The sequence below is a fragment of the Clavelina lepadiformis genome, chromosome 4 (assembly GCF_947623445.1).
Source record: "Clavelina lepadiformis chromosome 4, kaClaLepa1.1, whole genome shotgun sequence".
NCBI lineage: Eukaryota > Metazoa > Chordata > Ascidiacea > Aplousobranchia > Clavelinidae > Clavelina > Clavelina lepadiformis.
The window spans coordinates 968,988-996,695 of NC_135243.1; the positions used below are offsets into that span (position 1 = coordinate 968,988).

Below are 27,708 nucleotides of genomic sequence, written 5' to 3' on the forward strand. Positions count from 1 at the left end.
TAAAAAGTTTAAAGCTCGGTCAACCAATTGTTGGTGAGTTAAATATGAATATTTCCAACGGCGCCTTAGAAGTGCGCTATGTTCTGTACATAATTGCTTGTATTAACTAAACGAATTTGAATTTTATAAATCGGTTTGTTGCAACAAGTTTATATGACATTAAATTATCAACATACAAAGTTTCATCGTGATACATTTTATATAAAAAGTTTAAAGTTCGGTCAACCAATTGTTGGTGAGTTAAATATGAATATTTCCAACGGCGCCTTAGAAGTGCGCTATGTTCTGTACATAATTGCTTGTATTAACTAAACGAATTTGAATTTTATAAATCGGTTTGTTGCAACAAGTTTATATGACATTAAATTATCAACATACAAAGTTTCATCGTGATACATTTAATATAAAAAGTTTAAAGCTCGGTCAACCTATTGTTGGAGAGTTAAACATGAATATTTCCAACGGCGCCTTAGAAGTGCGCTATTTTCTGTACATAATTGCTTGTATTAACTAAACGAATTTGAATTTTATAAATCGGTTTGTTGCAACAAGTTTATATGACATTAAATTATCAACATAAAAAGTTTCATCGTGATACATTTTATATAAAAAGTTTAAAGCTCGGTCAACCTATTGTTGGAGAGTTAAACATATGATTCTTTGCAACGGCGCCTTAGAAGTGCGCTACTTACTGTACATAATTGCTTGTATTAACTAAACTAATTTGAATTTTATAAATCAGTTTGTTGTAACAAGTTTATATGACATTAAATTATCAACATACAAAGTTTCATCGTGATACATTTTATATAAAAAGTTTAAAAGTCGGTCATCCTAAAGTTGATGATGTAAATATGTCTATTTCTAATCGACGCCTCAGAAGTGCGCTTCGTTCTGTACATAATTGCTTGTATTAACTAAACTAATTTGAATTTTATAAATCGGTTTGTTGCAACAAGTTTATATGACATTAAATTATCAACATACAAAGTTTCATCGTGATACATTTTATATAAAAAGTTTAAAGTTCGGTCAACCTATTGTTGGTGAGTTAAACATGAGTATTTCCAACGGCGCCTTAGAAGCACGCTACGTTCTGTACATAAGTGCTTGTATTAACTAAACAAATTTGAATTTTATAAATCGGTTTGTTGCAACAAATTTATATGACATTAAATTACCAACATACAAAGTTTCATCGTGATACATTTTATATAAAAAGTTTAAAGCTCGGTCAACCTATTGTTGGTGAGTTAAACATGAGTATTTCCAACGGCGCCTTAGAAGCACGCTACGTTCTGTACATAATTGCTTGTATTAACTAAACTAATTTGAATTTTATAAATCGGTTTGTTGCAACAAATTTATATGACATTAACTTACCAACATACAAAGTTTCATCGTGATACATTTTATATAAAAAGTTTAAAGCTCGGTCAACCTATTGTTGGTGAGTTAAACATGAGTATTTCCAACGGCGCCTTAGAAGCACGCTACGTTCTGTACATAATTGCTTGTATTAACTAAACTAATTTGAATTTTATAAATCGGTCTGTTGCAACAAGTTTATATGACATTAAATTATCAACATACAAAGTTTCATCGTGATACATTTTATATAAAAAGTTTAAAGTTCGGTCAACCAATTGTTGGTGAGTTAAATATGAATATTTCCAACGGCGCCTTAGAAGTGCGCTATGTTCTGTACATAATTGCTTGTATTAACTAAACGAATTTGAATTTTATAAATCGGTTTGTTGCAACAAGTTTATATGACATTAAATTATCAACATACAAAGTTTCATCGTGATACATTTAATATAAAAAGTTTAAAGCTCGGTCAACCTATTGTTGGAGAGTTAAACATGAATATTTCCAACGGCGCCTTAGAAGTGCGCTATTTTCTGTACATAATTGCTTGTATTAACTAAACGAATTTGAATTTTATAAATCGGTTTGTTGCAACAAGTTTATATGACATTAAATTATCAACATACAAAGTTTCATCGTGATACATTTTATATAAAAAGTTTAAAGCTCGGTCAACCTATTGTTGGAGAGTTAAACATATGATTCTTTGCAACGGCGCCTTAGAAGTGCGCTACTTACTGTACATAATTGCTTGTATTAACTAAACTAATTTGAATTTTATAAATCAGTTTGTTGTAACAAGTTTATATGACATTAAATTATCAACATACAAAGTTTCATCGTGATACATTTTATATAAAAAGTTTAAAAGTCGGTCATCCTAAAGTTGATGATGTAAATATGTCTATTTCTAATCGACGCCTCAGAAGTGCGCTTCGTTCTGTACATAATTGCTTGTATTAACTAAACTAATTTGAATTTTATAAATCGGTTTGTTGCAACAAGTTTATATGACATTAAATTATCAACATACAAAGTTTCATCGTGATACATTTTATATAAAAAGTTTAAAGTTCGGTCAACCTATTGTTGGTGAGTTAAACATGAGTATTTCCAACGGCGCCTTAGACGCACGCTACGTTCTGTACATAAGTGCTTGTATTAACTAAACAAATTTGAATTTTATAAATCGGTTTGTTGCAACAAATTTATATGACATTAAATTACCAACATACAAAGTTTCATCGTGATACATTTTATATAAAAAGTTTAAAGCTCGGTCAACCTATTGTTGGTGAGTTAAACATGAGTATTTCCAACGGCGCCTTAGAAGCACGCTACGTTCTGTACATAATTGCTTGTATTAACTAAACTAATTTGAATTTTATAAATCGGTTTGTTGCAACAAATTTATATGACATTAAATTACCAACATACAAAGTTTCATCGTGATACATTTTATATAAAAAGTTTAAAGCTCGGTCAACCTATTGTTGGTGAGTTAAACATGAGTATTTCCAACGGCGCCTTAGAAGCACGCTACGTTCTGTACATAATTGCTTGTATTAACTAAACTAATTTGAATTTTATAAATCGGTCTGTTGCAACAAGTTTATATGACATTAAATTACCAACATACAAAGTTTCATCGTGATACATTTTATATAAAAAGTTTAAAGCTCGGTCAACCTATTGTTGGTGAGTTAAACATGAGTAGTTCCAACGGCGCCTTAGAAGCACGCTACGTTCTGTACATAAGTGCTTGTATTAACTAAACTAATTTGAATTTTATAAATCGGTCTGTTGCAACAAGTTTATATGACATTAAAGTATCAACATACAAAGTTTCATCGTGATACATTTTATAGAAAAAAGTTTAAAGCTCGGTCAACCAATTGTTGGTGAGTTAAACATGAGTATTTCCAACGGCGCCTTAGAAGCACGCTACGTTCTGTACATAATTGCTTGTATTAACTAAACTAATTTCAATTTTATAAATCGGTTTGTTGCAACAAATTTATATGACATTAAATTACCAACATACAAAGTTTCATCGTGATACATTTTATATAAAAAGTTTAAAGTTCGGTCAACCTATTGTTGGAGAGTTAAACATATGATTCTTTGCAACGGCGCCTTAGAAGTGCGCTACTTACTGTACATAATTGCTTGTATTAACTAAACGAATTTGAATTTTATAAATCGGTTTGTTGCAACAAGTTTATATGACATTAAATTATCAACATACAAAGTTTCATCGTGATACATTTTATATAAAAAGTTTAAAGTTCGGTCAACCTATTGTTGGAGAGTTAAACATATGATTCTTTGCAACGGCGCCTTAGAAGTGCGCTACTTACTGTACATAATTGCTTGTATTAACTAAACGAATTTGAATTTTATAAATCGGTTTGTTGCAACAAGTTTATATGACATTAAATTATCAACATACAAAGTTTCATCGTGATACATTTTATATAAAAAGTTTAAAGCTCGGTCAACCTATTGTTGCTGAGTTAAATATGAGTATTTCCAACGGCGCCTTAGAAGCGCGCTACTTACTGTACATAATTGCTTGTATTAACTAAACAAATTTGAATTTTATAAATCGGTTTGTTGTAACAAGTTTATATGACATTAAATTAACAACATACAAAGTTTCATCGTGATACATTTTATATAAAAAGTTTAAAGCTCGGTCAACCTATTGTTGGAGAGTTAAACATATGATTCTTTGCAACGGCGCCTTAGAAGTGCGCTACTTACTGTACATAATTGCTTGTATTAACTAAACGAATTTGAATTTTATAAATCGGTTTGTTGTAACAAGTTTATATGACATTAAAGTATCAACATACAAAGTTTCATCGTGATACATTTTATATAAAAAGTTTAAAGCTCGGTCAACCAATTGTTGGTGAGTTAAATATGAGTATTTCCAATGGCGCCTTAGAAGTGCGCTATCTTCTGTACATAATTGCTTGTACTAACTAAACGAATTTCAATTTTATAAATCGGTTTGTTGCAACAAGTTTATATGACATTAAATTATCAACATACAAAGTTTCATCGTGATACATTTTATATAAAAATTTTAAAGCTCGGTCAACCAATTGTTGGTGAGTTAAATATGAGTATTTCCAATGGCGCCTTAGAAGTGCGCTATCTTCTGTACATAATTGCTTGTACTAACTAAACGAATTTCGATTTTATAAATCGGTTTGTTGCAACAAGTTTATATGACATTAAATTATCAACATACAAAGTTTCATCGTGATACATTTTATATAAAAATTTTAAAGCTCGGTCAACCAATTGTTGGTGAGTTAAATATGAGTATTTCCAATGGCGCCTTAGAAGTGCGCTATCTTCTGTACATAATTGCTTGTACTAACTAAACGAATTTCGATTTTATAAATCGGTTTGTTGCAACAAGTTTATATGACATTAAATTATCAACATACAAAGTTTCATCGTGATACATTTTATATAAAAATTTTAAAGCTCGGTCAACCAATTGTTGGTGAGTTAAATATGAGTATTTCCAACGGCGCCTTAGAAGTGCGCTATTTTCTGTACATAATTGCTTGCATTAACTAAACGAATTTGAATTTTATAAATCGGTTTGTTGCAACAAGTTTATATGACATTAAATTATCAACATACAAAGTTTCATCGTGATACATTTAATATAAAAAGTTTAAAAGTCGGTCATCCTAAAGTTGATGATGTAAATATGTCTATTTCTAATCGACGCCTCAAAAGCACGCTATGTTCTGTAGATAATTGCTTGTATTAAGTAAACTCATTTAAGAATAGGTAAATTTATTTTTGCAACAAATTTGTATTCCCTTACATTATGAATATACTAGATTTCATGTGCATACGTGTAATGGAAAATATTTATATCCGGTTATTTTAGTTCAAAATCTAGAAATATTTTATTTATTTTGACAATTTGTGAAAGCGAAGCAATTCTTTGCAATGTTTTTTACTTTCTTTGTTCATAATTGCATTGCTGCCTTGGTTAGTTTGCTGTAATGATTATGTCATTTGCTTTTTAGCGATTGAAGGACTAGTGAAAATGCTATGACTGGGTTTATATTTCGAAATTTATAATCAAATACGTTAGTGCTTCCTGTTTTAAACCCCTTTACCTTAATTTAAGTATTAACAAGGAAGTCTAGGCTAGAGGGCGTTTTTTGACGCGCGTTTTCTTGTAGGTAGGAAGTAGTTTTGGTTGTTTTGTATTACTAAACGTTTTGTTTTCTTTAGGGAAATTGAGCAGAAATCTTTGAAAAGCGCAAACATGTACATAATGGATTTTTAACGCTCCATTTAAGTCATTGTTTAAAAATATATTTATCATGATTTTTAGTTGAAGATCAATAGGCTAGTCGTAAAAAGAACGATGGTTTTATGTTGCTTTTTACTGTCTGAGGTCATAGGCAGCTTTTGTTTCGTTATGGGAATTGGACATTTCTATTAAATTTAATTCAACCAATTCAAATAGCCGTATAAAGCCATTCAGCTCCTCTCTGCTGGAAGCCATTCCACTCGACTAAAAAGTTCACATTGTGGCAAAGTTCATTAGTTTATAAGCAATTTTTGACACTGATGGATTTATATTTAGGTCAGTTACATACTCTTACTTGAAGTAAAAGCATCTTATAGAAATGACCATTAGTTAATTATGTAAGACAGTAAGATAGTTTAAAAGGCTTTATAGGATATTCAGTTACTAGAAAATGTCATGTTGTAACTTGTAAGAGCAGTTCAATGAAATTATACAGTAATATTAACTACTATATCCTTCAACAATTTTTTGTGGCATTCAAGTGGATATATTTATTGATTACATATATAGTTCATATAAGTATTAAACTATTTATTTTGTATTTATATACCTTTATTGCTATTGTATATATTATTTATTTTATTAATAAGTTGCATGTAAAACTGGTATAATAATATATTATGAATACATAAAGGAAAAAATTTTAAGTCTACATCTTTTCTTTTTGATATTTTGACAATGGAAGAAAAACAATGTTCGTCAAAAAATTTCAGGTTTTGCACTTTTATAGCTAATTTTCTGCATGTAGGTTAATGGCTGTTTTGTTAAACTTTGGTATAATATGTTTGTTGTATGTTTTTCTCATGAATCAATGAAGTTAAAACAATTAAAGTGAAATAATCCATTCTTAGAATGTAAAAAATAAGCATGTCAATTTTCACAAAAAAGGTTTTTATGCCATAAAATGTTTGGTAAATGTTGTCGTTTCTTTACCACATAGGCATAATAGGTACCCCAATTTATTTTACAGCTTAATATACAGTGTCAAGAATAGACTAAAATTAAGTAATATATTATGAATCATAGGCACGCTTTGATTTTCAATGATAGCATGCTCATCAAGAGCCTATATTGTACATATTTTGTGGTTAATTTTGCACGATTTTTAAGAATGATTTGACTTATGGAAAGGAACTTTTTTAATTATAGAAATTGCTTGAGATTAAGGGACTACCAGTTATGTTGCACAACATGCCAATATTTTATTTATTGTCAGTAGATGTAATATTTATACTGATACCTTATACTTATGTATGTTTAACTAACTCTATTTTAGTCAGACAACATCAAGACATCATTATCAAGATCTTTCGAGTGACACAGATTCAGATATACCTTCTACAAGTAAATTGTAAGTTAACAAAAACGAGTTTCAAGCTTAATTTACAAGAAATGATAGTAGTTTGGCCAACTAAATTAGCGAGGACAACACTGGCCAACGAGTTATAGCCTACTTAGGAATTTGACAAGTTGGAAAACACGTATTTGTTTATTAAATGTTTGCAACAGATTAAATGGAAAGTATTGTTTGCCAACATTCCTTAGCAAGTGTCAAGCTCGATTTGGCATTGATGTAAAAGGTATAAAATTGAAAAATTGCTGGAAATCGCAAAAGTTGGTGCAAAGTGCAAAATCAATGCCAAATCGAGGACACTTGCTGAGGATTGGTGGCCAAATTCAGTTTATTTTGTGCATCGGTTCAATTAATTTCAAAAATTATACCTCATGTATTATTTCATGTTTAGTCAGAGAAAGTCAAGATGTCATCGTCGGCATTTCAGTGACTCCGATTCAGATTTGTCTTCTGTATCGTGAGTTATTTTACTTAGTTAACAGCAATCATGTCTACTAGTTTTCCAAGTTTTTATTGCAGATGTTACCATAATCGTCCACTTCAGACACTGTACTTGTTTGGGGGTAGAAAGGAAAATTATAAGTTCTATCGTAACTATTTCATTTTCGTAGTATAGTACAGAAAGCCTAAGTATGATGAATGCTTGTATAGATTTTTAAAAATCTTTTATAGCTTGGGGGGAATTACCTTTTATGCTTTTAAAAATTGCGTTTTAGGTAAAATTGGGTCAAACCATATCATCCTCGTTTTTTAAGTCTAAAAATCATACTATAAAGACTGTCTAAAAATTTATGTGGCGGTGGCCTTGCCTCCGAAAAACAAAATGCCCATGATTGAACTTAGAAAGCTTTGAATGTGTAGTTGTCATATTTTGCTCTAGTATGTACCACTGAAATTTGAAGTTATAGAGTTTGAGTTATAGTGAGCTGTTTGAATATCATTGGTAGTTGATTTGCCTAGACTGATTAAGTTGTGACAACTTTTAAAAATTTCAATTTAAGCAAGGTTGAGTTTACATGTTTCACACGTTTCTCTATTTTCTTTAATTGTTTTTCTTGTATTATTTGGTGTATGTTTAGTTGGGAAAGATCAAGACAACATCTACGAGATATTTCCAGTGATTCAGATTCATAAAAATCTCGTGAACAGTGAGCTTAGAATAATAATTTGTTCTACAATTGATTTGCATAAAGTTAACTAACATATATACCTATGGTATTTGTGTTGTTGTCAATTTACAATCTTTTTGTTCTGATGTTGCCACATGGTTTGTTATATTGACATACCAGTTTTTGAATTAAATTGAAATATGAAATGTTTATTAACTTTGAACATACCAACTACGCATAAACAAAAATGTTGTAAAATATTCAGTTTTATACCTACTTTACTGCCATCGGTTATTTTAATGTTAAAACTAAAACTAATAGATATTTATCCTTCCTTATATCATTTTTAGTAGGAAAAAATCAAAATGTCATCATCGACATTTACGTGACATCGATTCAGATTTGTCTTCTTCGTCGTGAGTTACTTATATTTCTATTTTTCTTCCATATATCGTATATTCTATAGTTGTCATTGCTACCAGAATATAATTAACTATCGATTTTAGATACACTAGTCAATCTGAGATGAGGCAACATCAGGGTTTTTTTGGTGAATCTCCTGGCAGCAGAAGAAGGTATTTTATTCAGATAGTACCCTTAGGTGAAATTTTTTACACCATATACTTTCTAATAGAGCGCTATAGAATAATAGAAAGCAAGTTACTCATTGTAAATGCAACAAAGATCACGCTAAAATCGGTGTCAGTTTTAAATTTACTTCCAATTGAAATTTTAACTAACATGAAGCAACTTCACCAGTCCTGGTTATTATTAGACTAAATCAACAAAATTTACATAACTCAAAATGATTTCTTCGCTTCCGATTTTTAAACTTTCACTGTATTTAGTAGGGAAAAATCAAGACATCATCATCGAGTTGTTTCTAGTGATGCAGATTCAGACAAATCCCGTAAACAGTGAGTTTACAAAATTGGTTTTACTATTTACAAAAAATTAGCTTTGGAACATGCTTATTGAATTTGTGCTAATTTAGAGTGTTTGTACTGTGATATTGTTTAACAAGTTGTAATGCACATACAATTATGCAAATACCACCAAAGAGCTTATTGTATTGTAGCTTATTTAACAAAGCGGGTATCGGGCCACGATTATCAGTTTTCATGCTTAACTTGCACTTTCTAAATATAGTTTATTGATTTCTGGTTTAGAATGTTTCCTGCATAAGCTAATATTGTTATGGCATTGTTTTGCACATAGACAGAGAAAATCAAGATATCTTCATCAGGGATATTCAAGTGATTTAACATCAGACTCATCTCCTAAACTGTGAGTTAGTTAAAAGCTAATTAATTCACCTGCTATGATAACTGTTTACTGATACTTTTACTGCATTGAAAACATTTTTTTAGAATTGTAACAGAATGCAAAGTTTGTTATAGCAAGTCTTTCCAAATTATTTTACATTAATGAGGGCTGGGGATTACTTATACCAAAATCCTTTGACTCCTACTCTTCCATATGTAACATATGTTTTTTACAACTTTTTACCAGCATGCAAAACAAATTTGATTTGCAATTAATCACTTACACTGCATTGTCTTAACAAGTCTTTGATGAATGTTTGTTTTAATACACAAGCTGACATTTAAGCATACCTACTAAGTGTGATTCTATCCTTAATTGTTCTTTTAACTTTAACTTGTGTGATGCCATTATTGTCCCCTGGGGACAGCAGGAAAGTAAAGCGTAGAAAATAATAATTTGTAACAGTAGCTTCATTCACATGGCATGTTTGAAAACAATACTTTGTGCTCGTAACACATATGCAATATATTAATTATAATTTAACAATAGCTGCGTAAACCTTTTCTGGATTTTTACAAAGCAATAGAGGAATGTCTGTTTGAGTCCTTGTTTAATTGGTCTTTTTTGTGCCAGCCATATTGCAATCATGATTAGGATACTAGAGTGGTTGTGTAAGTGAATGAATTTGCTATATAGCGCTTCAGTGAAACAAGCTTCATTTTTACTCATCAGTTAAATATTCAAACATTGTCAGTTTTTCTGGCTGCTTAATGATGTGTATGCTCAGACATTCATACAATAATACAACATTACAAACTGTAAGACTATCGCAGTATGAACAGGATTCACTGCCTGATTAAGACCCATGTTCATTGCCTAGAAGTTGAACTACAACAGTTACAAAAACATTTTGTTTAATGTTTGTTAGATTGAGTTTTCAAGAACCTGTGATAAATAAATACTAATTTTAACTCTTAACTAAGTATAAAATACACATTGTATATATTTTAGTTTCAGAAAATCAAGGCGTCAGCGTCAACATTTTTCAAGTTACTCTTCTGGAAATCGAAAACGGTGTGTGTAATTATCGCATGCTTTAAAATCTGTAATGTTGTTACGTTAGCAAGTTTTGAAGCATTACTATATTAACTGATATTGAAGAAAAATAGCTACAAATTGCGTTTTCGATATGTTTTTGGAGTACAACAGGTTTTTATAAAATTTTAAAATAAAACAATTTTTCCAGATGTTTGGAGAAATGTAATAGATGTGAATACAGTATTTACTTGATGTTTATTGTTGACATGGTATGATAATCTTTATTCTTAGACTGAAAAACTCTTTGCACAACTTAAACCTGATTTCTTATTGCATTAGCCCCATTTTTTCATGTCTACATCAGATACACATACACAGACAGGGTTACATTTGTGGCCATGACCCCCTCTCATTAGAGATACGTTGATAAGCAAATTGGAAAATTTCCAATTGTTTGACCATGCACGATCTGTTGTTATTGATTAATTAGTTATTTACTTGTTCTTTTGTATGAGGTTGGCTCAAGCATATTCAGAGCCTATCAATTGCAGCCCATTCTTCCCATCTTCGTCAGGGGTCTTCAGGTCCCCTTGGCCTATGGGTGGGTGTAGGACACGACAGTCAAAGATGATATGTTCTGCTGTTTGTGATTCTGCACCGCAAATGCATGATAGTATATAGTGCACTCACTGCACTGCATTCCTGCTTTACTTTGCGTGCATGGTTCATGTCTGCATTACTAAAACGGCCATTGGCTAGGAGCTGTCCGGTTATGGAATTTTCTGTAATCGGGCAACGTTTTGACTGGGAGTTTTGTCCAGTGAGATGGTTAAAGATCTTCCACGCTTTTCTGCTGGAATGCGTGAAATCAATGTCCTTTACAGTATCCTCCCAGGACTTCCTACGTTTTTTGTCGAGGCATTTTAGCAGGTCTGTGGCCTTGGAGGCAGCATCACTAGGTTTCTTGGCACTCACGAATGCGTCATAGTTGTTATTACATTCAACATCCCATGTAGGGATGTAGCGTTGACGACGGCCACTTGGTATGGTCTTCTTTGCAGCGTCAGTGAGTAACTGGGAGAATGCAGAGTAGGCTACATTCAAAATGGTCGAGTTGGGGTCTGGTAACTTTTCAGATCCAGACTCGACCAATCGAGTGTATTGTTGCCATCTGGCTTTCTGGAGGTTCCATCTTTAGACTGGTTTTGTTTTCAAAGGTTCTATTGGGTTCATTGGTTTTATTAGTGGTGGTCTGTGTTGAGATCTTGGGAATTTATCCAAAATAAAACGTCTCGGGCCAGGTCCAGTGTTGAGGTTTGCGAAAGCCAGGTCAGGGTGGGAGGTGGTGTTCCATCTCTCTGTGCAGAAACTGTGGGCTGTTTATGGTCAAACAAAAGGTGGACATCGGAGGCCGAAGCCCATTCTTCAAGTGCTGCGCCATCGTGGTTTGTAGCGCTGTAGCCCAAGATAGTACTATGGCAGTTGAAATCGCCAGCATAGACAATGGGGATGAAATTTTTAAGTAGCCTGGCAGGGGACGGTTTGTAGACATCAATGACATTAACGCCTTCCACCTCTACAGGCGTCCATTCTGTTTCGGAGTTAGCCAAGGTGTATCCGGCAATCTTGAGGCAGGATGTATCAATTACATGGGTTTCTTGTTGGAGGATGGAGGTGACTTTGTGGGTACTCACAAGGTACTCACAAGGTGTTCCAAGATACTGATTTTGGCTTTTGTGAGACCTTCTACATTCAGCTGTAACAGCGTGACACCTTCCCGTTCGGCAGTTTGAGCTGCCTGCCCTAAGAAGGGAACATGTTTCGGGTCAGTATTAGGTTGCTGGGGCTGAGTTCGCATTTTGCTAGATAGCTTCTTATTTGCTTTTCCAGGTTGTTGATATTGGTCTGACAGGCGTCAGTTTCCTGGATTCACCACGATGAGGTCATCAACTTAAATCCCTTCAACTTGAAGTTATTTACTAATGTGTCCTTCAGTGTACTGTTTGTCTTTGTGTAATGCTTTAGATTAATCATAAACTGTTCTTTTTGCATTGGAAAATTATATGGATTTGTTAATTCTAAAAAAAACAAGTTGTGCTGGTAACCCCTTGAATGGTCTCTGCATTAAAATTTCAACTCATATTTTTTCTGTACGTGCTATGACATAGCATTTTTTGAAAACAAACCAAAGAATTCGTTGCATTTTTACAATGAATTTTTAAAAGAAAAAAATTTAAATATGCAATGATTTTTGTTCGATTTTTTATGGCTGTGTCTTTAAGTTAAGAGATGTAGATGTTAAAACTAAATGTAGCTTCTGACCTTTACAAACTTTAAACAGGTGCAGTCACTGGCAGTCAGACACAAGAAGTAGCAGGTTTGTCACAAATTTATTAGTATGCACATTAAGATAAAATGGTATTTTTTGTTTGATCAGTGTTATAGTAGCCTATATGCCTGTTATGGTTTATCACCTTTAGCAAAATTTTTCTTTTTCTTTTGCAGAGCCAGTTCCCAACGTGACTGACAAAAGCGATTGTCAAATAGGTAGAGATCTCACAGAAGATGGTGAAATGAATAATTAATAGGTGTAATATTTCTAAATATTAAATGGTTTAAATACTCACTTTTTAAACAGGTGCAGTCACTGGCAGTCAGACACAAGAAGTAGCAGGTTTGTCACAAATTTATTAGTATGCACATTAAAATAAAATGGTATTTTTTGTTCGATCAGTTTTATAGTAGCTTATATGCCTGTTATGGTTTATCACCTTTAGCAAAGTTTTTCTTTTTCTTTTGCAGAGCCAGTTCCCAACGTGACTGACAAAAGCGATTGTCAAATAGGTAGAGATCTCACAGAAGATGGTGATAAATATTAAATTGTTTAAATTAATATACTCACTTTTTAAACAGGCGCAGTCACTGGCAGACAGGCAGAAGAAGAATCAGGTTTGTTAAAAACTGAATTAGTAAATACGTAAGGATACATGTATAGGTAGGTGTGTGTTAGGTTAGTGAATATTGTTTGTTGTTCTGGAAAAGTTTGTTTTGTTTATGTTTTCATCGGTTCAAACAAAATATCCTTCTGTTTCTTAGGCCCAAAGATAGGTGTTGCTATCTCTTTTTCTGAAGGTATCTTATCTACGTGATTATTGGTTATTCATAGTTATGCTTTCTTACTGAAATTAAAACATTAACCGAAGTTGGTCTTTCATTCCGTAGCAACGTGCCTAAAATTTTGTTATATCTAAATAGCTAACGTCATAAGAGTGAAATTCACCTATGACCGAATTATCCTGGACATCTTCAGGCCTGCTGACATCAGATTTGCTTCGGGAGGTGATGTTCAGTCGCTTGCTGACATAAAAATGGGCGAAAAATGTCTAGCTCGGTGGCCTCCAGACAAACAGTTTTATTTAGCTACAAGAGTTGACCCATCCTTCTGTAAGTTAATATGGATTTAGTTGAAGTTTCAATCTACCATTAAGCTTTTACTACCTGTTTGTTTGCCAAAAAAATAGCGTCATTTAGTACAAACAAACTTAGGAAGTGCGTTTTATTTTTTTAGGCACGCCCAAGAAATGAAGAGAAGGAACTTATTACTCAGATTCCGACACTTCTCCTCAAAAAAGAGTACAATTGCCAGTGACAGTACAATTGCCAGTGACAGTACAAGAGTACAATTGCCTTTTTCATTCATTTTCAAATTTCTGTTTCGCGTTCAATATCTGCAGCATTTTTTATATCGTGTTATCTTGATACTTTGCAACTGTATTCTATATTTATTGAAGTATGGAATACTGTGTCATTAGTAGAATGACTTACAATATTGCATTACTTTGTGAGTTTACTTTCCCCGTATAGTGTATATGCATCCACCTAGCTCCAATAAAATGCTATTATTCAGCAAATTTCACATGACAATCATTTCTAGTAGATCTTTATCGCCAGCTGCTGGTAGACGAGTTTTAGTTTCAAGGAACAAATTTCCTAACAAAATTTGTTTGCAAACAACTTTTAAAAAAAAAAAGAGCGTAACAAAATTTGTTACATAAGTTAATCTTCATAAATCTTAATTTTGAAAATTTGTTCCCGCGCGTGTATATGGATACAGAGGATGTCTTCTTATATGCCTGCTGTTCTGTAGACCTAGGTGAAAGTAAGGCTGATGACTGATGTTCAGGAGATGATATCGTCTCCTCTGCTGGCTCCTGTGTAAGTGAAATCTGCTCCTCTACCTGGTCATCTTGTCTAAAAATGTCATAATCGCTTTTTTCTCTTTCTTGCCTAGTATGAGATCGCTTATAGAACAACAAAAACGTTTTTAACTTCACCTGTTGAAAGGAAGTGAGGACAAGCACGAGCGTTCTGGTTGATCGTGCCCATTTGCAGCAATATTGCTGATGCTGGAATCTGAAGAAAAGTTGATATTTTACAATTTTCATGTTTGAATGAGCCTAATAGTAAATCATACCTTAAAATGCACATTACTACTATCCTGATAATACCTTTCATCATATCTATGAGCAGACCGCAAACAAATCTCCTAATAACAGACCACTTCTCCTTGGAAAATAGCTCGTTTGAAACAAGGTGCTTAAACTTATCCATGGGCAGCTCATTAACGATAAACTTTGCGGTGAAAAACTCCTGATACAGCTGGTGGGCGAAGTAATACTTCACGTGGCCATCAAACACGCGGCTGACTGCCGCAAAATGGGCGTAAATGCCGACGACGATATCTTGTATCTCGTCTGGTTTAAGACCAACTGCTCTAAGGTCGTTTCGTGTGATGATAACTGAAGACCTCATTGTGGTTTTGTAGGCCAATTCACTGAGCTGCAACATAAAACAAATAATAATATGATCTTGTTCATTCTCACTATTTTAGGCAAACAGAAACATGTTCAGTTCTCTCACCTGCTTTACTAGTAAAGTGATGTCTTGGTGTTTTGCATGCTCACTGCATCTGAGGTTCTCCAAAACTGTGGCAAAAACCCTCGTAGTGGTGATGATTTTTCCAATTTTTGTTGTAGGAGCCAAACCTGCTGCTATAACTAACTGAAGCAACAGCGGGTTGAAACAAAGTGCAAAAACAATTTTAGCATTTCGGGAAAGATCATTCCAAAGCTGGTCGGCAGAAGCACCAGCATAAAAATAAAACAGTTCCTTCATACCTTCTAGGGGCAGATCACCAAGTAAGATTGTATAGTCTGGACGTAGTGGAGCAGGAAGCCTGGTGACACTGTGGGGCCTGGAGGTGAAAACGAGCTTAATGTCTGGAAGGAATTGTTTATTGCAAAGATTGGCTAAAAGTATCGGTACACTTTCTGGAGTATCATAGTTCACTTTCGGTACTTTGTCTTTAAATGACCACTCCGCCTGATCCAGACCATCAAAGAGTAGAAGACAACTTTTCTGATTTTCTTTGATCCACTCCCATGCATCCTCTCGAGTGCTGTCGTCTAAATCCGGATAAATGTTATCCATAATTAGCTTCCGGAAACTGACCTCTTTGCCAACAGGCATCTCCATAAATTTATAATAAAGACATGTGTATTTTTCTGTTTTGGCTAATCTTTTGGATAAAGTCGTCTTTCCGGATCCAGGGTAACCTATAAATGCTGTAAAGCGATTGTTGGACTTCAACAATTCTTCAAATTCAATATCCTCATCCCGCTTAAGTGTATCAGGTTCACCAGTTGAAGCGGCATAAGTTTCATGTTCTGGAACTGCCTGTCCTTGGAAATAAGATACCTTAGTGTACTTTGGATGGACAATTGGAATATCTGCTACTGAGACGTCGATTCCAGCTTGGAGACGGATGTCATCTTCACGGCGTTTATTTTGCTCTTGCAAAACTTTTCCAATAGCTTCCTCTCGCTTTCCGAGTTTTCGGTGGTCTGATAAGAATACAGACCTTTAAAGCATGAATATTAAAAAAGGGAACTGCATAAGGTTATATATATATTTATAAATCGGAACAGTTGCAGAACGCACATGTTGTTTTCCTCAGCAACTACGGCATATAAAACAAACATTAATGTTACATCAAATACATCATTGTATAAACTAACCTGCTTTATTTGTCTCCAAACATTTGGTGAATTGCTGTTGCTCATTGGGATGATCTATGGAACAGGTTAAAAAGAGTTATGAATCGTTGAAAGGAAAAATGTCCTTAGGAATCATTTTGGTTTTGGTTCCAAACCCAAATAAATACAAGCAATAACAGTGCCAAAATGCAAAAGCCTTGACTAAAACTTTAAATCGTTTTTTAATCGTTGCTATGCACAACTGCAATCTATTATAAAACGATAGTATGATAATAAGTGCGGCAGTTTGCATTTAACTAAAATTTAGTTTAGAAAAAAAAGGCGTAATGAGAAATCGAACACGCAATAATTACAAAACGTGGCAGCAGTTTTGTAAAATTCCAATTATTAATATTCCTGGAAGTATAAAAGCAGATAAAAGCATAAAAACTAACAGCAAATGAAATAAAATGAACTAATAACCAATAATAATAACTTCAGTTAATTTTTTAATAATAAAATGTTGTGAAAATTCCTATTTTAAATTATAAGTTTAATTACCTATTTCTTGGATAAGTTTGTCAAAGTTACCCTCAAATGATTCTTTGCTAAAATCGTAGTAGAGTTTTCCCGACACCAAAAGAGCTTTTGATAAAAATTGTAAAAATAAAAATGTTATCTGTGGTGAAAGCTGGCGAAAAAAACAATTCAGTAAAGAATATCAAAAGGTAAAAATAGAAAAAAACATTAACATAACTTACATAAATGATTAGTTAAGGCAAGGGCAGAATATATAGCACTTTTTAAGTTAACATTGATTTATCACCACAAGCTTTTGTATACTTGAGTTTGCGTTTTCTGGTGTAACAATTATGATTATTATTGAAAATAACAATAGTAAATTTAATGTTACCATTCAAACCTTAAGCAACATCCCATTTTATGACGTAGAAATCAATTTAAAAAAGTCAACGAGTTAAAAGCATAAAAATGCGTTGAAAACAACCAAGCACAAATCAAAAGTATAATAAAAATATATACCTGTCCAGCCTTCCATTTTATAATTGTCTTGGGTGATAATGGGTATTATACGTTTTCTCTTGTCAGCGGCAAGTTTGCCTTCCCTTTTGCAGTTTTCACTGAGTTTATAATTTTCGGACAGAAACATGAGGACCAAGTAAGCGTTGTCAACAGCTTCATACATTTTGTCATAAATGTCTCCTCTCATCTCGTTTTTATCAATCCACACTTTGTAACCAGCGGCAGAGAGTTCATCGGATATCTGCAAAAGTGCGAAAAATTTAAACTAGATTGTTAAGTTAAGTTTGTGAGTTGCTAATTTGCAACTCTTCTGCTTTCGTAATCTTTATAAAACCAACAAACGGTTTCGGTTATTAGCAATTTGCAAAATAACTCTAAGGCGAAAACGGAACAGCGCACTTTATAACATCCACGTCATTTAAGTAATATTTTTGCTGATATTTAGGATATGTTTATGAAATAAAACTTTCTTCTTGACCCTAGCACAAATATTTAAGTTGAGAGTGATTTTTTGATAATTGATTCTATTAATATTTCGTGTATTTCGTTAAAACATGTACACTGAGATCATAAAATATATTTACAAACCTTATGAGCGAGATCCTTTGAATCATTCCAGTTATAGCTGATCATTATATGCTGGTTGCCTTTGTTGTTATCCTGGTGTTGATTGGCTCCAAGTCCACAAGGTGAATTTGTTGCTTGCGGATTATTAGTTTCTGAAATAAGATGTAACATTTAAGCAAAGATGCAATGCTCTTGCGCCGCTGTTGGAGAAGAGAAGCACGAAGCACTTAGTTAGAGGGTGACACATGTAAAATAGTTCAGGAATTGATTAGCTTTTAACTCGCACGCAATATATGAGTTGAAGCATCTCTCAATAATCACAACAAAGAACTTTGCAATCACTGAAAACTAACTCCAGCCAAATTGTATGATATCACACACATTTCCACCGACATGGCTTGATTTTGCACGATATCTGATAATCAAACATTATTGAGATATAATTATACCTATGAATTATGTTGAATACAATGTTTTGTAGCAGAAATAAATAATTTTGAACCAAATTTAACGTTTGAAAGTGTGCTTTAGTCACCAGGTGAAGATAAAATTTCTTTAGATTTTTTTAACGTAAACTAATCTTTTTTCTAGGTTATTCTTAACTTTTTTTAAATTTCATGTAAAACTTTTTTTCCTGTTTACAGTATTTAAAAAAAGCAGATTCACACAAGACTTTAGCAGACTTTGACCTGAATGAGATTATGAAGTCTACTTATAGGTTTAACTCGAGTAACATTTTTAAACCGATGTATAAATAAAACTTTAAAAAGGTGCAATGTTGAACACTTCCAAAACATACCTGCAGATGAGGTCGTTGGTAGACTGGCAACTGAGGGGCTGGTACTTGGTACTTCAGTTTGGGAAGTTGATGCTGAAATTGGTAGTTTAGGTTGCGTCAAACCTGTTTGATCTAAGATATGAACACATTATATAAAGCATGAAGCTTTAGTTGCAAGCAAAAAATAATAACTTGCAAATAAAAGTTTATATAAAATTAAACCGCTGATTTTAGCATCTTCATGAAAATTTGCAAATATACCAAATGTTGTCAAGATGGAAAATTACAAGCCAAAACGAACTTAGCACACAATAATGATGACTGTAATAATGGTATAGGTGCCTCAGATCATTTAGCAAATTGCTTCTTATACAATGTTTGTGAGTGGTGTATGGGGTATTATTAATCAACAACCACGTTGCATTCATACGCTTGAAAGTTATGCCCCACAACCCCACAAATAGAATTAACAGATGTGTAAAATCCAATCATGTCCCAAACAAGAGCAAGGACTTTTAAATTTAGTTAATAAATAAGCAAACATAATTAAGTTAACTTACATAATACACCACTCGTGTTCCTTTCTGCACGACATATTGTTGGTTGTTTGGAAACGTTTCCAGAAGCTGCGATACAACAGAGATTAAAAGTGTTTAAATTAAAATCACTGAAACCAGTTTACTGAAAATAGAAATAAGCACAATGAATGTTAGCAAAAGTAAAATAAATACAAAAACATTAAACTGTGTTTTTAAGATAATATTTAATTTTATATTATTGCATTTTCTAAAAACAAAAGTGATATATTTGAATATGATACAAACAGAAATTAAACGTATTGAATATACACGTTGTATTTCGGATTTTAATTAACTGTAGGATTTGTAACTTATTTAAACAAAACATGATTAATACAAACAATATTCACTGCTTTTTGTCTATTATCTAATCATTACTTGTAGAAGGTATCTCAGTGTTCAAAGCATTGGATTGATTGGTCACTTCTGAGATGTCTGTGTGGGGCTCAACATGTGGATTTGCTTCGATCGTTTGCTTTGGATGGGTCACATCAGATGGATCTAGAGATGACCACGTGAACGATTTGTGTAAAATAGAATGAGGGAACAAGAGCACGTGGTAAGCAGGTGCACGTAATTGTACAAACAAGAGCAAGGGCTCTTGATTTTAGTTAATAAATAAGCAAACATCCATAAGTTAATTTACCTAATACCCGGCTCGTGTTCGTTCATGCACGAAAGTGCGCTGTGTTCCAAAAGTAGAAATTAATGAAAGTATTCACAAACCAAGCAAATACAGAGACATTAAACTTTACTATACTGCGAAGGTAGTTTGTTATTGCACAGTATTACATTTCTTGAACACAAAAGCGATATTATTAGAGAAGCGATTTCAATTAGCTCTGACCAAACGTTAGCGCAGCTAATATACACCTTGTGATTGGGTGTTTAATTGGGGAGGATCAAAGGGATTATTTGCCGAATCCTGCTGCTCAATGCTTGGTTGAGATCTTTTTGCAGAATCTTTAAAACATTCTTTAAACTCAAGGAAAGAAAAACAATGTGATGCCATAATGAAAGACAAGAGGAATTTTACAAGAAATAATGGAAAGGGATTATAATGTTTACCTGAAGGATTTGTTTGTTTCACTTTAACTCGTGTTGGTTTTATATTTTTAGAATCCCTGATATCCATTTGACTATATTCTCTGTTGTCTTCGTATCGTCTTTCATCGTGATGTTGGTATTGCCTTTCATCGTGGTGATAAAATTGAGGAGCATTGATGATCATAACTGTTCCTGCGTAACGCAATTAAATGCAAAGACAGTCATTTGCAAAAAAGCAGAAAAAATATAAAAAAAAGAAAACATATTAGAAAAAATACAAATAGTGAATAGCCTCTATCCTAAATATTTAACGACAATTGCGTGCTTACGTATTCAGCAAATTAGTTTTAATAAAAATTACCCGCTCTGCTTTCAACCACTCTGCTTGCAAGCTCAATCAATCCTGGTTCGATTCTACTTAAAACATTCTGAGAAGCTTCCGCATTTTCCATTGTTTGCAAGACTTGATTTCCTGCATCTGCAGGCCCTTGATTTAAAGCAAAGAAAAAATAAAAAATTTATTTTCTATCAAATGTAGCCTAAAGGAAAACATCAAAATGTTTATTATTAATTACAGCAAAGACAAAAACTTAATCGTTTTAATCTCAAACTACTCACCATGAGGCATCCCCGCTTGCATTGCAACAGCACGTGATGTTCCAGGTTGTTCATCACTTTCACCTGATGAGCTCTCGTCATTGTTATCAGGTTGTACAAGTTGAGGTTTATCTACGGTCAATCTTTGCTCTTCTGGCTTCGACATACTTCAAAGTTGCAGTAATTATCTTACCTTATGTTTTATACCTGGTCAAATATGTTGATGACGTAAAAGTTTTTCAAAAAACAGAAAAGGTGTACTTTTGTACTTTACTTACTGTAAATTTAAACTTTGTTAACAACGATAATTTTTTATCAATTTTCAAAATGTTATTCGAAACCAAGTTATCAATAATAACATGACCTGTACCCTTTGTTAGTTTACCAAATTTTAAGGCAGACGTTAGCAGAATGTTTACGACAAGAAATTAACTGAAAAATATAAACTGTTTTGGAAGGTGGCCAGATCACATTCTTTTACACATCCTGACTTAGGATAGCGTTCAACTTGATTATTACTACTCTGCAATTTACTTCCGATGAAGTATCTAAGTATCATATCTTGGTAGCGTTGAAGCATTTGAAGATGTCAAGAAGCATCTGTTCCTGGAAACAATTGGTTATGATTTGAGACAAAAAAATCAAAATAAAGGCAAAAGTGTTTTTAAACTTCCAATCAACGAGCATCCCAGGCAACCAACAGCGTTGCTCTTTCCTCCAAGCTAAAATTAGATTTAGTCAAAGCTGTTTAATTACCCCAGGAAAGTGCGCAAGATTTTGTTTGCGTTCCTTTTTAATTCGTAATCAAACAGGTCAAAAAGACCGCCAATTAGTTATCCGCAAAAGCTGGCGATGCACAAGTACTAACGTGGTTTATTTCAGCGGCCTATGCAATTATATATACATATATGACGATTATACGTGCTGCTGCCCCCACCAACACGTCTGTGCATTTGGTGTCTCTTTGAATTTGTCCAACTTCAACCCGTAAGTGTCCGGCAGATGTCATCCCAGAGAAGCTTGACTGACGGGATTCAGCTCAGCAAGGTTAAGAACCAATGATATAATACAGGTTGATGCTAAATTCCAATGCTAAGTTAAGCTAAATATATGGTATAATGTAGGTGATATATATATGGTATAATGTAGGTTGATGCTAAATTGCAACGCTAATTTAGTTAGATAATAAAGTTCCAGAGCAATCACGTTTCCGTCAAAGTTCCTGACTATCCTCCTGAATTAAGTTCCAGTGCAGTGTCGCTTCCTCCGGAGTTCTGGAGCAGCCTCTTTGGCACCTAAGTTGAGTTTCGGGGCAGTCTTGTTTCTGCCGAATTTGCTGAGCACTCTTGTTCCCGCCAAAGTCCTGGAAACAGCATCGTACACGCCGGAGTTCTAAGAACAGCCTTGTTGCCACCGAGTTAAGTTCCACAGCAGACTATTTACCGTTGGAATTCCCGTAGAACCATCGTTAGTGCCAGAGTTGAGTTCCAGAGCAACCCCGTTGCCGCCTAATTTCCTGAGCAACCTGATTTCACCTTGAGTTAAATTCCGGAGAAGTCTCGCTTCAACCGAAGTAGCCTTCTATCTGCCAGGACTGAATTCCAGAGCAGTTTTTTGTCTGCCAGAATCCCTAGAGTAACGTGGTTGTTGTCGGAAGTCTTTGAGCAGCTACGTTAACGTCAGTGTTTCTTAAAGCAATGTTGTTTCCAGCCGAAAATCTTGGAGCAGCTTTATTGCCGCCTAAGTTGTGTTCCGGTGAAGCCTTTTTCCGCCAAAGCTCCGAAGCTCCGGAATTTTTGAACCAAATCCATAAACCCGACCGAAACGGAAACAAAACCGTTGCCAACGGAATTCGAAAGCCGTTTCTTCTCTGCCGGATTTCAAAAACCGCCATCTTGCCGCCGAAGTTCAAGAGTTGTTTCCTTGCCGTCAGAGTTGAAGAGCCGTCTTCTTGCCGACGGAGTCCCGGAGACATCTCGTGATCGCCAGATTTCCAGAGCAGTCTCTTTGCTGCGGGAGTTCCAGAGCTGCCTCGTTGCCGCCAGATTTTTATTCTCGTTGCTGCCGGTGCTCTATAGCCGGCTCCTTGCCGCCTGAGTTCAAGAGCCGCCTTTTAGTGCCTTATTTGTGTCTCGTTGCCGCCACGTCATTGACGTTGAAACTTACTGTAACCGCGTAAAACTGTCACCGCGAGATGGCTCCCCTGCCTAATAAATTCACGTTTGTGGACAAACTACAGTTAAAGGCTCAGCGAATGCTGCGCTGTAAATATGACGTATGTTATTGCCGTGTCCTTCAATATTGTTATTGCACTGACTTAGTTGAGTTGTAACAAGGCTGCAAGTAGCCACAAATAAAACCGTTCTCTTTTGTCGCTGTTTAGTTTGGTATTGCTCAATTTAATCATTTCCTTTTTCATAAAAACCAGTTTTATATTAAAGTTTTTATAAGTCGACAGAGTGGGGAGGCTACGTACAGGGACGGGGCTATGAAGTACGTTTGATGAGTTAATATTCGTACACAAGGAGGAGAAATTGCCAACAGAGTTGGGTTCAGGAGCAGTCTCGTTTCCGCCGAAAATCCAGGAGCACCCTGGAAACCCTGAAAACAGAAATACGCTCGTTGCCGCCTGATTTCTGGAGCGTACTCTTTGCCGTCGCAGTCTCCGAGCCGCCCCTTTGTGCTTCGTTGCTAACATAGTTCCAGAGCCGCCTCGTTGCTACCGAGAGCCCTAGGTGAGAAAATCCATGAGCACCGAGCTTGTTTGCTTAAGTTGATATATATCGGGTTATCTCCTGGACACTTTATTGCGTCCTGGCACCGTATTACGCTGAGCAAACAACGCTTGCTAATAACTCGGCAATATAACTTACACTTTTCATTGCTTTCGTGCTCAGTATAAAATAGAATATTAATTTCACGTTTACAGTTAATATGACATCATATTTTGCAATCAATGCTTTTAAAATTTCGTTTACTTCGAGTGAATCGAACGTCATCCCTGCATTTCAATCACCGCTAGATGGGGAGATGGAGCAATGACTAAAACTGTCTGTCCTTTCAAACTGTGAGTTTGTGACTAATCTTTTATCGTGCGTTTGTTGCTGTTCCTGGATGCCATCGGTCATGATTCGAGACAAGAATTCGAAGACAAGAGTATCAATGAATTTTGATTCAACACGCATCCTAGGCTACCAACAGCATTGACCTACCACGAGCTGCAATCAGATTTAGTCCAACCTGTTCAATTGCCCAATCATTGTGCGCGAGATTTTGTTTAGATGCTAAAAGCGTTCGGCGATTAATTGGTTGAAAACAAGAGATGCCTGAGTCTTATTGCTTAAACGCCGCTAATATCCGCTGGTGTTTGCGCAAACACAAACGTGACACATTCCAGAGCTTTGCACTTTGCGCTGTATCCAAGAGTTTACCTTCCAACGCCACTGCGCACTTTACTTTGATCGCATAATTACCACAAGCAGGTCTCCCATTACACTGACGATCCTGCCAACGATGCAAGTAATATTGTCATCATGCCGAGCTTTTGCCAACCATGCAAGCTCTTATTTTCTACCCACAATGCAATACCGCAGACAAGCTACTACACGACCAAGGACTGCATCACACGGCATCTTAATCGATTATTTTTAGTTCATAGATTTATGGCGATTGTGTTAACTCGAAAGGTTACTGGATCAATGGATCGATGCCGAAAGCATCTCGTCAGGAAACACAGGACAGAGACGGCAATAGTCTGGCCGGAGTCACTGACACACGCGCAACTGCGTTCGCTGCCAGAGCTCCCAACTCATGACGGCGCTGAGTGCTTTGACAAGTTATTGCGTCTAAATACAGAGAGCTTCGAGGAGCGCACAGACAACACAGACATGTTAACATCAGATTTATTGCTCGTTGACTTAAAACCTTCCCAGCTTATGCAGTGATATTTGTGCGTCATTGGTGAGAAAACCTCACGTCTACAGCTGAAGGAATGGTTAAAGCTCGATTTATTAAAAAGTTGACGTCGCACTTTTCAACTCGTCAATTAGGAACCTTCGCGAACAAGGTGGCAGGCCGATGTCATTTTGATTGGTTGATTGATTGGTCGATGACATTTTGGCGATCGTTTCAACATTTCACGAAGCATATGCTCGAACATATCACATTGACAAAGAACCACGCGCGACATCGCCAGCGCATTCAGAAGATTATTTCGTCACCAGCCACACTGAATTCACTGATTCTATTCGCAGTAATTCGTGTTATGGAGACCACACAGCAAAGTGTCGTAATAGCTCCAACAATTACCAAGCTAAAGTAATAATTACAGAGGGCGAAGTAATCAAAATTGGTCGGAAAATGAATGACTCACACAATCGAGGCCGAGGAAACTACAACTCGCAGCCGACATCAGTGTAACAGAAGACCGGGGAAGAGTAGCCGCACAACCAGAGCATCAGGCGACGAGAATGAATTTTACTATCACGCCAGCTTCGGTGCAAACGCGCGCAATGTGAGAGAACGTGCAAACACGGGTCCAATTTGTCAGAGCAGGGAAACTAACAGGGTTGTTATCGAAAGCATCATGTGACATCCACAAACCGACTCGTGATAACTCTCTGTTGACTTGTTACGATGCCACGTCATCATATTCGCTCTGTTGCTCCGCTCTATTCGCTATTGCAGTGGATGGTCAGACGGCGATTTTGAGCATATGATGTCCTGGCTTATTTTCAATTAGTCCTTTAACCAACACAGCGAAACTTGTGCTGTAGGGGTCCAACACACGGCAATTTACGCGAAGGGGACGCAAGTCCCAATTTCACACATTTCTTGGTTGGAACTGAACCGCCCGGATACACATCAAAAGATGTCAACTGAGTTTCCGGCATTGACAACTTGTCGGCAAAGGATTCCCGATGACGTAATACCCTGCACATTGTAACGAATTATGTATTCAGGCGAGCTGTTTACGTGTAACACAAAGTCAGTATCACTAGAAAAAAAATTAATCGACCAAGAAGTAAAATAACTGCTTGACGATGATACCGCTGGACATGATATCGTACGTGATATGATACGATATGACATGTATGATACGATATGCCATGTATGGTACGATATGACATGTATGATACGATATGACATATATGATACGATATGATATCGTTAATGAAAAACAGAACTTATTGTTTTTGCAATGATATTTGTTCGTTAAACAAATGTATTCTCACGCTTAATTCACAATTGCCAGTCTATGCATGCGCATATAATTCGTATGGCAAGAAATTGTTTTCCACTCTTGATATAACAAGAGCTCATTACAATGTAATAGCATAGAACCTAGAGACAGAATCAAAACCGCCTTTTCTATACAAACGGTAAATCATCTATGCTTGTGCAAATATGTGCTTTGGCTGGGAAAATAATCCACGAACGTTTAATTTGCTGATGAGTAAATCGCATGAACTATTCGAGTCATTTTGAGCATTTTTCTTAAACGACATCTGAACGCCAGACACAAGAGCGACACCTAGAACACTTGCGCATAATTTCGAATGTGCTAAACGACAACGGTTTATCACTAAAATGAACGAATGCGAACTAAAGTATGCAAAGTCAAAATTAACCTTCCTTGGATATTTGATAAATGGGGTCGGTGTTAACCATCAGATCTATAACATGGGTTTAAGACGTCACTTTGACGCTTTTACGTTTTAATTGAGGTCCTCGATACTTAAATTAAATTTTAAAGTCCTGGATACTTTATTGCGTCCTGGCACCTTATTACGTTGAGCAAACACCGCTTGAAGATAACTCGGCAATTTAACTTAGTGCTAAATTAGTGCCGGTGTTGGCAGAGCAGTCTCTTTGCCGCCGGTGTCATGAAAGCTATGAGACTGGATATTGTGCGACACGGTTTCGTGGTAGCTGGTTAAACACGACCGTATTGGTGATTTGCGAAAATCAACTAAAAGCGGCATTTTTCACTGAAAATGGGAAAGTGTCCTGGGTGAGAAAAGCCATGAGCTCCGAGCTTGTTTGCTTACGTTAATATATGGCGGGTTATCTCCTGGATACTTTATTGCGTCCTGGCACCGTATTACGCTGAGCAAACAACGCTTGAAGATAACTCGGCAATATAACTTACACTTTTCATTGCTTTCGTGATCAGTAAAATAGAGAATATAATTTTTATCTCTTCAGTTAATACGCCATCTTATTTAGCAATCAATGCTTTTAAAATTTCGTTTACTTTAAGTGCATCGAAAGTCCTTTATGCATTTCAATCGCCGCTAGATGGGGAGATGGAGAAATGACTCAAACTTTTGAATTTATCAGCCAAGCCCGTCAAAGTAGCAATATAGCCTGGTGTCCGTAGAAACTGTGAGTTTGTGACTAATCTTTTATCGTGCGTTTGTTGCTGTTCCTGGATGCCATCGGTCATGATTCGAGATAAAAAATCGAAGGCAAAGACAAGAATATCAATGAACTTCGATTCAACACGCATCCTAGGCTACCAACAGCATTGAGCTTTCCCACGAGCTGCAAAGTCCAACCTGACCAATT

The 27,708-nt window shown here is 35.2% G+C and overlaps 4 protein-coding genes across 8 annotated transcripts in view; 2 read left to right on the top strand and 2 right to left on the bottom strand.

Moving 5' to 3' along the window:
* LOC143452345 (5-oxoprolinase-like) overlaps positions 1–27,708 on the bottom strand; it is a 117,713-nt gene that overhangs the window by 78,306 nt on the left and 11,699 nt on the right. The gene's annotated exons all lie outside the window — the stretch shown is intronic.
* Positions 5,495–9,478, top strand: LOC143452346 (uncharacterized). 4 transcript variants are annotated; one of them, XM_076953288.1, is made up of 9 exons: positions 5,495–6,441; positions 7,005–7,079; positions 7,474–7,539; positions 7,602–7,660; positions 8,162–8,230; positions 8,542–8,607; positions 8,698–8,766; positions 9,040–9,108; positions 9,410–9,478. In XM_076953288.1, exons 1-7 carry the CDS (start codon positions 6,407–6,409, stop codon positions 8,718–8,720), a joined length of 393 nt encoding a protein of 130 aa, XP_076809403.1. In that variant the 5' UTR covers positions 5,495–6,406; the 3' UTR covers positions 8,721–8,766; positions 9,040–9,108; positions 9,410–9,478. The 4 variants fall into 4 exon arrangements, with proteins under 4 accessions (XP_076809403.1, XP_076809404.1, XP_076809405.1 ...); XM_076953290.1 differs by lacking the exon at positions 7,602–7,660 and having other exon boundaries at positions 5,544–6,004; XM_076953289.1 differs by lacking the exon at positions 7,602–7,660 and having other exon boundaries at positions 5,507–6,004; positions 7,005–7,539.
* On the top strand, positions 10,104–14,406 carry LOC143451632 (uncharacterized). Its single transcript, XM_076952333.1, has 10 exons — positions 10,104–10,128; positions 10,469–10,531; positions 12,837–12,872; positions 13,001–13,063; positions 13,134–13,169; positions 13,298–13,339; positions 13,409–13,444; positions 13,592–13,627; positions 13,751–13,939; positions 14,064–14,406. Exons 1-10 carry the CDS (start codon positions 10,104–10,106, stop codon positions 14,078–14,080), a joined length of 543 nt encoding a protein of 180 aa, XP_076808448.1. The 3' UTR covers positions 14,081–14,406.
* On the bottom strand, positions 14,426–21,304 carry LOC143451633 (uncharacterized). The gene is made up of 16 exons (XM_076952335.1): positions 21,160–21,304; positions 20,903–21,028; positions 20,563–20,733; positions 20,368–20,457; positions 19,873–19,995; positions 19,477–19,542; positions 18,938–19,048; positions 18,160–18,290; positions 17,572–17,812; positions 17,092–17,175; positions 16,573–16,626; positions 15,416–16,398; positions 15,004–15,334; positions 14,830–14,908; positions 14,608–14,746; positions 14,426–14,485 (listed from the first exon to the last, which is right to left on the bottom strand). Exons 1-16 carry the CDS (start codon positions 21,302–21,304, stop codon positions 14,426–14,428), a joined length of 2,934 nt encoding a protein of 977 aa, XP_076808450.1.

Bases quoted from the DNA above. Each gene is read 5' to 3' on its own strand.
- LOC143451633 (XM_076952335.1), bottom strand. From the start codon at position 21,304: ATGTCGAAGCCAGAAGAGCAAAGATTGACCGTAGATAAACCTCAACTT. The intron at 16,627-17,091 runs GTAATTAAACTT...CCTGTTCCATAG, and splicing joins CAAACTTATCCAAGAAATAG to ATCATCCCAATGAGCAACAG. The intron at 15,335-15,415 runs GTGAGAGAACTG...TTTATGTTGCAG, and splicing joins TCACTTTACTAGTAAAGCAG to CTCAGTGAATTGGCCTACAA.
- LOC143451632 (XM_076952333.1), top strand. From the start codon at position 10,104: ATGATTAGGATACTAGAGTGGTTGT. The intron at 13,340-13,408 runs GTAGAGATCTCA...CTTTTTAAACAG, and splicing joins CAAAAGCGATTGTCAAATAG to GCGCAGTCACTGGCAGACAG. The intron at 13,445-13,591 runs GTTTGTTAAAAA...TCTGTTTCTTAG, and splicing joins ACAGGCAGAAGAAGAATCAG to GCCCAAAGATAGGTGTTGCT.
- LOC143452346 (XM_076953287.1), top strand. From the start codon at position 6,908: ATGTTGCACAACATGCCAATATTTTATTTATTGTCAGTAGATGTAATA. The intron at 7,080-7,473 runs GTAAGTTAACAA...TTTCATGTTTAG, and splicing joins ATACCTTCTACAAGTAAATT to TCAGAGAAAGTCAAGATGTC. The intron at 7,540-8,161 runs GTGAGTTATTTT...GTGTATGTTTAG, and splicing joins TCAGATTTGTCTTCTGTATC to TTGGGAAAGATCAAGACAAC.